This window comes from Galleria mellonella, unplaced genomic scaffold, assembly GCF_026898425.1.
Source record: "Galleria mellonella isolate WM207_F2 unplaced genomic scaffold, CSIRO_AGI_GalMel_v1 utg63, whole genome shotgun sequence".
In the NCBI taxonomy this organism is placed as follows: Eukaryota; Metazoa; Arthropoda; class Insecta; order Lepidoptera; family Pyralidae; genus Galleria; species Galleria mellonella.
In genome coordinates this window covers 2,950,401-2,961,095 of record NW_026442130.1, presented here as the reverse complement: position 1 = coordinate 2,961,095, position 10,695 = coordinate 2,950,401, and the positions used below count along the sequence as shown (strand labels likewise).

The following is a 10,695-nucleotide window of genomic DNA, read 5'->3' as shown; positions in this document are numbered from 1 at the left end:
GAATGGCAAACAAGCTAACGGCCCACCAGATGGAAAGTGGTAACTGTTGCCTAAAGACATGAGCAGTATCATGAACATAACAGAGTATACTGTTTCGCCCATGATACCCCTCATGCGTTGCCATTCCTGAGGACTCTGGTGTTATTCCTCTGTACCCTGTAAATTCACGCCTGTAAATATGCGAAAGTCTAAAATACTTACCCAATAAATAATATATTGTCAACATAATATGTATAAAAATTGTGTAAATAAAAGTGACCAAATATTATATAAATTAATATTGTATTAATTAAACATACAGTAAATGGTCGAGATTTTTTTAAAAAAATCAAGATGTTTTTTGTCTAAGTATTACGGGAAGGAAAACACTATTACCTAAATGTGATTCGTCTAAGTCCACCATGAATGCTATTGTTACATAAATTAAATATAGTACCTGCGCTTGCAATATGCGCTGTTATTTGTTGTATCATAAAATTTTGTGTTAATATGTCAAAAAATAACATTTTAAACACACAACAAAAATTTTGGATAATAAATAAATTCAATGTAAACTCGCTTGCGCAATCCATATACGCTAGTGAAAATAAATTGTATTTCATATGTTACACATATGCTTATAAAATCGGGGTCATAAATGTAGTGTAAGGTACTTGCGATATTCTAAGGTTTGGATACTAAATAAAATGCCTCATTTATTATTATGAAAATATTCCTATTCATAAATCGATTTTAAATCGAATGAATAAAAATAATACAGTATGGCAACACCACTGCAAACTGCCATCCGCCATATTGAAAGTTTTAGTGATTCGGAAAATTATCCCCTGCGATGGAGTCATATTTTTGCTTATCAAATTTTGAAGATATTTATGTTGAGAATTCGTTAAAATTATGTCAATTGTCCATAGTTTCTCAATTCGGTCGCGGTCATTGCAGAAAAGCGTCGATCGTTTGACAAAATTCGCTTGAGATTATTATTTGTGTGCTTGCCGTCGACCCTGGAGACATCTTGTGATTAAAAAGCACCGTTGCGACAAGATTGTTCACTGTCTGGTTTTGTCATTGTGCGAAACGGTAACAAAATTAGTATTGGTGCTAAGTACGACCCACAATCATGGATGTGTCGTGGGGTAAGTGTTTGTTATTGCGTATAAAATATTGATTGTTACTTTGGTGTCATTGTGATGTCATTTTATGGTATTTTTCAGACGCAGACAATTTTGAGCCTAAGCTCCCGACCACGTTGACATCATCGAATAAATGGGAAGGCGAAGACGAGGAAGACAACGTCAAGGTAACAACACAGTCTGCCAAATATTTAGAACCGTGTTATTTATATGTTATTTTCATTCATTCCTATATTTTTTCTTGAATTTTCTTTGGACACATAACCTCAAAATGCTTACGTGTTGACGTCACTCTTCTTTTTTCAGGAAAGTTGGGAGGATGAGGAGGAAGAAAAAAAAGATGAGGAGAAAAAAGAACTTCCCCCTGCCCCGCCAAAATCGAAAAAGAAAATACAGGATAAAATAGCGGAAAGAGAGGTATGTGTTTAAAATACCACACATATTGTATCTATTTTATAATTAATACTAAGCTATGAAACTTTCTAAATCATAATAATTCAAGGCCAATAAATTATAAAGAGAATTATAGCCAGTTGTAGAGTAAAAACAAATTACTGGTTGACTTTTTTTTCATGTAGTAACATTTAACAAAGGGTAACAAATCAAATTTATAAATATTTACTATATTATTATTACTTTTGTTGGATATACACATTATCTTTTTTAAAATTTAGCATTTTATTTTCCATTATTGGACAATTTGATTATTCTACTGATTACTTAACTTGAATATTAAATATTCTAACCATAAGTTTACCCACTGACCCTCTTAGATTCCTCCCATAAATAATTATAATTTAATTTTATTTGATGACCCAAATTCATTATTAGCTAATAACAATAATGATTACTTAATGTTGCCATAAAATTTAAATATTCACTGCATACCTACATACTTACATAATATTTAGATCATATGAATATGTAATATCTTGATAGTAACTGGCTGTTTAATGATAAACGAGTGTCAGAATAAATATATATATATATATATATATATATATATATTATTGCACTTGTAAATTATATCAATTACTATCATTACTATCTTTTCAAATTTAGAAAAATTTAAATATCACTCATAAAAAAAACATGGAAGCACAAAACAAAATATTTATTTATTAAATATACTAGCTTTTACCCATTACTCTGTACCTGTGACCATGATATAATGATTGATGATAATAAATCATAGCCTATGTCCTTCTCCATCCCATATTGTAATGTTATATAAATAGGACTCCATTTTCCGCGCTTAGCCTCTCATTTGGGCCCTTATGCATATGAGTCGTGGCTAGTACAGCCAACCTAGCTCCGCTCAGAAGCGCAGAAGCTTCCTGGGTTCTTCATAGGCCTCACGGAGCGACCTCACTGTTCCGAGGATTTCTAAATGTTGATGGGCCACAGCCTCACATTCCAGGATTATGTGAGCAGCCGTTTCTTCGTCGTCGAAACAACCTCGACATAGACCTCTATGTTGAGGCCGTCTGTGAGATGTCTGTGGCTCCTATTGTGTATAAATGTTTGTTTAATGGCCAATGGCCTGTTATTGTCCCTATCATTATTTTGAGGTTTTTCAATCTCATATTGTAAGTTTATATCAAATTTCATGATGATTATTTAATTCTCTATGAGGTAACAAACACATAATCATATTTATAATATTAGTAAAGATGCTAGTTCTATTTATGTGAGAGTGTGACACCCTCTAACATAGGGGTGTGGGGGGGTTGTTAATAAAGAGCATTGCAAGCAGTATACCTTGTTAAGTCCACCTTCATGTGCTCCCTCCTGGAATCTATAGTGGTTGAGTCCAAGTAAATTTGTCACAGTAGAAAATATACATGAATAAATAGAATCCTCTCTGAATAATGGCTTAATAAGTTAAAACCTTCAGGAATAAAATTGTGAAAATCATATTTAATTTGGTGCAGTAGTTTTTACATAATATCAGAATAAACAGACAGACAGATAATATTTCTAAAAATTGTTATATTGGTTTTATTAAACCCCTTCATATAATTTTTTTTCTCAAATACAGTGTAAACTCCAATAGCAAATAACAATAATAATATAAATAATAGCAAACTTCTATTTAACGAAAAACTCTTTAAAATGTACTCATTACTAAGGTTTGTTTGTTTTACATTGTTACCTTTGTATTGAAACACTATAGTGTTGCAACCACTCTCAATTTACTTATATAAAAAAAAAATTAAAAGAACCGAATATTTTTGAAGATGATTGCATAAGAATAAAATACAAGGAAAGATACAATTATAATACTGGCATAGTAAAAAATGACAAACAAATATAACTAATTATAACTTTGTTACGTCTGTACTTATTCAAAACATACTTTGTTAAATAAATGTATTTTTATCTTTAATTTTTTTTCTCACTTAATTTTCTCAAAATTAAAAGGTAAAATAATATTGTTTTTTCACTCTCTGTTTAATGAAAAATCTGTGTGTTATAAAAACATTAAAATACTTGGTCCCTACGATTTCACTACTAGACTTTTCACTGTATTTGTCATATACATTTGTAATGTACATTTTAATAAAATTGTAAGTAGACTACTTACAATTTTATTAAATATTAGTAAGATTAAGAAGAAAATTTTTATGTCTTCAGCGGCTGGAACGCGAGAAACTAGAAAGGCTTAATGCAGAGAAACCTGAGGAACTGACACCAGAACAGAAGCTCGCTGAAAAGCTACGCCAACAGAAATTACAAGAGGAATCTGATCTCCGACTTGCCATGGAGACATTTGGTAAGTCTATTATAATAATTTCTTTTTAGTTTAAATGGTGGACTAGTCCAAATTCCATTTTTTTTTATTATTTTAAATAATTACAAGAAAACTATAAAAAAAATTAGCTAAATCAGTTCAGCTGATAATGTGATGATTCTCGTGTAACATGCTTCATCATAATTTTAAGCCTTTAACTGTCCACTGCTGAACACAAGCCTCTCCCTTGGGATCTTTTGCCAATAGTTGCCACTCTTGGCTGGTAGATTGTCAACCGCAGTTAAGCTTTGGAGGTGTTTTAAGAGAGACACTGCTGACCATCCTTTGCCTTTCCTTAATCATCTCTTATGACATCCACAGGAAAGGAAAGGGTGGCCTACTCTATGCCATGACCACATGACATGTGATATGCATGCATAGCAATGAATAATATCTAACTTTTAATCTATAAAAATGCAAAAGTTATGATAACAAAGGTACTGATGGATGTTTGTTACTATCTCATACAAAAACTACTGAAAAAATTTAAATGTGATTTCATATTGGATATTATAATTTGATATTGGGATAGGTTGTATTCTAATATACAGAATAGTTTATATACTGATTAGAGCAGGCAAAGTAGCAGTATTCAACTAGTATACTGCATATTACTAGCTATATACTGTATATTTAATTAGGTTAATTTTACATTACACTTTTATTTATTTCTTTATATGTACATTCTTTTTTAATATATTGTAGATAATTAGGTTATAACAAATATATACACATGCTGACTTATCCCTTGAAGGTATTTATTGCAGTTTACCATAAGAACCTGTTAATGGTAGCTCTCATTAGCTTGCTTTACAGTTTGCTCGTAAGTTTTAGGCTAATTTGTACATGCACTTTCCTAATTATATTTTCATATTACATTCTGATCCAAAGAAACATATTATAAAAAAATTATAATATTTAGAACACTCCATTTTAATATCTAATATATGTGTATATGTCTAGCCTAAATTTAACAATTAAATTTGTTCATAAATTATGTTAAATAACAGGAAATGTGGGAGAGGTTTCATTGATGAAAGAATGCGAGTAACAAACATCTAAAGTAAATTATAATAAGCTGCTATGCTATTTGGAATGAAAAGTACATAGGCAACTTTTCACTTTAATCAATCAAACATAGCAATAAACAAATATCAACAAAACATAATCTCGATACCGAAGTGGCGGATTAAAACTATACTATATTAAATATTAATAATAATTAGTTAAATTTAATTTGATGAGTGTTACTACTATTAGAGATAAATTTAATAAGATAGAGTAAACTTTTACCCTTGGGGACCATACACTAAGAACACATAAACTTGTTAAAATTTTAAAACATGTAAAGCATTGGAAAATAAGGCTATAACAATAATATTTACAGGTGTGACAGATGGTAGTGGTGGAAAAATAGATAGCTTCAATCCAACTACAAAAGCAGAATTCACAGAGTTTGCTGAGTTGCTCAGCAAGAAAATAAATTTCTACAAAAGCAAAGATGAGTTCCCCGGATTTGCTGAAGAGCTGTTCAGGAATATAATTGTTCAAAGTAAGTGCTGTATATCTATAAAAAGCTCATAGTATTGTAGAAACAATTGAAATGATAACACTGTTTTTTTTTTAATGTGTGATAATGGAATGGTAACCCCACTAGCGCTATCGGTATACACCGGCGGGGCACCAGTGAGGGATAATAGGTGAGGATGAAACAAATCAGGTTAGCCCATTGTGACAAATTCACCAAGAATTGTTAACGATGATTTCCAGGGGGGACCACGTGGAGGTCGACCTAATATTGCTAACAATGGGGCTGTCAAACTCCATTGCTAACAGTCTCTTTTCCCCCCTGAATTACATGCTGGTAATTCAGCATTCAGCTTGGCATTAGAATACCGTGAGGAATTAGATGATAATTAAGTTACAATATTTAGCCCACCATGATGAATTTACCAGGAATTAGCCACAATTGTTTCCAGCATCTCTCTGAACCGTATAGAAATTGGTCTTATCCACGTTACTAGCAAATTGCCCAACCTAAAACATACTGTTTTGCTTATAATTGCAAAGCACATATTGTTATCTGAGTAATGAACCATATAGTTAGCTCTAGAAATTGATTATGCAGGGAATACGAAATAGAAACACCAGTCCCCTGGATCAATGCATAATTAAATGTTTATCTTAATTCACCTAAATTGGATCACTGCATACAATTTTTAAATTAAATTTTTAATATAAACTACTTTCCCTCCCTGATATCATATGAGTATATTAATGAAATAAATGAAACCAACTCTTCCCTTTCAAAAAGAAAGAAGTAATTTGTTTAGTTCTTAATCCTACACTAAATTACAATTTTTTTTTTATACAACTTACAATGGCAAACAAGCTGACAGCCTACCTGATGGAAAGTGGTAACTGTTGCCTATAGTCATGAACTATGGACGAAAGTACTATGGACATAACAAACTAAGCTGTTTCATCCATCAAACTCCCCCATGCGTTTCCATGATTGAGGACTTAGGTGTTGTTCCTCTGTACCCTGTAAATTCACTGCCATATCCCACCCTTCAAACCGAAACACAGCCATGCAAACACAACTGCTTCACGGTAGAAACACGAATGGTACAGAGGTGCCTAAGCAAATGACTTTTGTACAAAGTCTCCCTCTTGTATTTTAACAATAATTAAAAAAAAAAAAGGAATAGCCCTAAAATTGTTTTACTTAGCTATATGACATACCCTATATGGTATATAATCTTAATTAGAAATTACTCGCTTTTTATATGGTAATTTTTTAACACAAATCACTGTTACTTAAAATTTTTCATACATTTTCCTACATATCGACCTTGTCTTGAGACTTGCAAAGACAACAAAAAAAGAATTAGCCAAATAGTTTCAGCTGTTCTAAACGTGATGCTCTTAAAACTGTTTGATATTGGATATTTATTTGTTTATATTTACAGTGCCCTCGGCTGACATTAAAAGGATAAAGCTTTGCGTAGACAACCTTTACATTGAAAAACAAAAAGCCGAGAAGAATGAGAAGTCGAAGAAGCCAACAAAGGGCAAGGGCAAGGCGAAATTAAAAGTGGAGGGTGACAACGTAAGTGTTCTTACTACACATGTTAAACTTTTTTTTGTTATTCACTATTGAAAGGAGAATAGACTGATCCTCTCATAAACCTATTTTTTCTATTAACCTCTTTTGTCTCTTTCTCTTGTGCTAATTTCCTAATTTGAAAAAAGTGACAAAGCAATGTAATAAATAAAATAGGTTTTATAGGTTTTAGTTATTATGAATTTCACTTAATGGAAAGTGGCTATTGTTGGCTACGACATAGCAACATTTGGGCGTCACAGAGTACCCTGTGACACTTAATTTCAATAAACATGATGGGACAGATTTTTCAATTCTTTAAAATATGTTTGAGCGCAATATTGGCTAACTTGCCCATCATACTCGTGAACGGGTGCTGCTTGTGGAGACTAGTTGGCTCCTGTTTTCTTCTTTATTTCACATTGAATACATACATACGATTTAAAAGAGTTTGTAAACAATCATATTTGAATAAAGATTATTTCTATCGTTATCTTATAAGTGGACGTCACTTCGCAACCATTAGGTTTTTGTTCCACAGAGAAAAGCGGTCGGTTTAATCGTGTCACAAACATAACATGAAACCATCACGGAAGTAAGCCCTGCCGATTACAAAACAAAATATCAAAATTGGAACAAAATTGGTGATGTAACATCGCGTAATGTAGTCATAAAAATTAGACGAACGATAACCTCTTTCGGAAGTGATTTAAAAAAAATATATTCACCGAATTTATCAATAGCATTATCTATTACGGCCACATTCGTCTCTGCTGTGATGCATTTCATCATGATCAGTTAATTGCATACTTGTCGCGGCCATTAACCCAACCTTGCATCATATACGCTGATATAATTTATTTTTAACGATAATCGAGTTAGTATTATAAATACGAAAGTTTGTAACTATAAATTTAATAGATAAATGTTTGTTACACATTCATGCAAAAACTACTAAACTTACTTTTTTTAAATGGTATGATAACCCCCCTGCGCTAACGGTATACGCTGGCGGGGCATCAGAGAGAGATGATAGGTAACAATAAAAAGGCAAGTCAGTTAGCCCATTGTGATATATTCACTTGGAATTTAACCGAGGGGAAACCTCGGTGGTCGACCCGACAAGGTGTATTGATAGTAAGGGGCTAATCCTTATTAGAAAACAAGCCTTTCTCCCCTCACTGTAAAATTTTGAAGGAAATTTGGTACACGGATAGATTATATCCTAACATTGCGCATTTAGGATGTTCTATATACTGATTTATGCAGTTGAAGCCGCGATACAAAACTAGTCATTCTTATTTTCATGTATTGAAAGATTGATAAGGTAAAAATATGATAAGTTATGTCATCTTTACTATCACATTGATAAGAACCTATCTGAGAAATATCTCACAAAACAAGACTAGCAAAACCACCTGCCTCATTAGTCTATTACCAGATATTATTAGATATATAGATAGATTGATGCCTTATTAGATATTACCAGAGGGAGACTTTGTACAAAAGTCGTTTGCTTGGGTACCTCTGTCCCATTCGTGTTTCAATCGTGAAGCAGTTGTGTTTGCATGGCTGTGTTTCGGTTTGAAGGGTGGGAAATGGCGTGAATTTACTGGGTACAGAGGAATAACACCTGAGTCCTCAGGAATGGCAACACATGGGGGTATCATGATCGAAACAGTATACTCTGTTATGCCCATGGTACTGCTCATGTCTATAGGCGACGGTTACCACTTTCCATCAGATGGGCCGTCAGCTTGTTTGCCATTCTAAGTTGTATAAAAAAAAGTCTTGTTTTTTCATGCAACTTAGAATGGCATACAAGCTGACGGTCCACCTGATGAAAAGCGATAACAGTCGCCTATGATACCCCCATGTGTTGCCATTCTATAGGTAGTCTGCAAAAAACTCAAAATCGTATTTAAGTATGTATATAAATTGAATAGTACCCACAATATAAACTGCTTAGTTTGGAACTAGATGGCGTTCACCACTTGCTAGCTTTCTTTTCTTTATACTCTCCGTATTACACCATAGTCCCATTACTAACAATTCCTTCCCCCCGACAATTACGAGTTTTTTTTGATAGGTGAAAATGGAATGGTAACCCCGCCTGCGCTAACGGGATACGCTGACGGAGCACCAGTGAAGGGTGATAGATGAGAATGAAAACAGGCCAGTTAGCCCATCATGATGAATTCATCCGGAATTAACCATGATATTTTCCAGGGGGAACCGCGAAGAGGTCGACCTGGTTGATTATATTGCTAACAATGGGATTCTCAGTCTCCATTACTAACAATCCCTTTCCTCCCTACAACTACGGGTTTTTTTTAATGGATGATAATGTAATGGTAACCCCACCCGTGCTATCGGTATACACCGGCGGGGCACCAGTGAAGGATGATAGGTGAGGATGAAGCAGGTCAGTTAGCCCATCGTGACGAATTCAACAAGAGTTGTTCACGATGGTTTCCAAGGGGAACCACGTGGAGGTCAACCTAATAGGGCATATTGCTAGCAATGTGGTTGTCAAACTTCGTTGCTAACAATCCCTTCCCCCGACAACTACGGGTCAGGAAGGGGTAGCCCATTCTATGCCGGGACCACAATATATAAATTACTTAATTTTTCTTTGTTATTTTACAGGCCCATCTCAACCAATACGACTCATACGGCAATTTCGAAGACGATTATGACGATTTCATGTGAACATCACATCGCATCACATACGCAGCGCTCTTATTGCGAACGTGTAAAACGGAATATCACATCGTTCGCACTCTTTCTCGCCGCTTGAATTGTCCACCGGCGGAAACGGGACAGAGAGAGTGGATGTTCCGTTTTACATATTAAAATTAGTGGGTTTTTGGTACCTGATTTTCGAACGAGCGCGATATTATAAATAACACTTCACTAACGTTTCTAATTTTAACCGTATCAATAGAATTGTCAATCATTCATCCATTTCATACATAATTCTATATTTTGATTTGAAAATAAAAATGTGTAAATATCGTAAAAAAATTAATTATGTAACAAAATAGACCGTACCGATAAAAAAATTTGATTCCATTATATGTGTTATATGTTTGAATGTGTGCCCATTCAGTGTTCCTGTTCGTACATCAGGTACTGTGAATTACGTATAGCCTATATTATACATATATATACAATGTAATATACAGTCGTTTCATTGTACGGTTATGGTCCGATGTTATGTTATTATAGATAATAAATTTTTTATTGTGATAATATTTGTGCTTTTTATTTATTTCCCTTGGAAGCCATCATAGTAAATTTTTGTTGGATGAAGGACCGAGTTACTTGCTTTTTTTATTACCTTTTTTTTCTAACCGTACGTGCTGTTTTTGTTTAATGGATGATAATGAAATGGTGACCGTAACTGCGCTATCGGTATACACTGGCGGGCCACCAGTGAAGGATAATAGATGAGTATGAAAGCAGGTCAGTTAACCTATCTTGACGAATGCGAAAAATATTAATTACAATGATTTTCGAGGTGAACCGCGTGGAGGTCGACCTGAGAGGATTTGCTAGCAATGGGGTCTTGGGGGACAGGGAACGTTAGCAATGGAGTTCGACAGCCCCATTGCTAGCAATATGCCCCTATTAGGTTGACCTCCGTGTGGTTCTACCTGGAA

General features: G+C 33.8%; 1 protein-coding gene across 1 annotated transcript; it reads left to right on the top strand.

Moving 5' to 3' along the window:
- Nucleotides 1-794: 794 nt before the first annotated feature.
- On the top strand, nucleotides 795-10,287 carry LOC113522604 (eukaryotic translation initiation factor 3 subunit J). The gene is made up of 7 exons (XM_052899914.1): nucleotides 795-1,133; nucleotides 1,212-1,297; nucleotides 1,437-1,547; nucleotides 3,768-3,906; nucleotides 5,312-5,476; nucleotides 6,897-7,036; nucleotides 9,680-10,287. Exons 1-7 carry the CDS (start codon nucleotides 1,118-1,120, stop codon nucleotides 9,740-9,742), a joined length of 720 nt encoding a protein of 239 aa, XP_052755874.1. The 5' UTR covers nucleotides 795-1,117; the 3' UTR covers nucleotides 9,743-10,287.
- The last annotated feature ends 408 nt before the right edge of the window (nucleotides 10,288-10,695 follow it).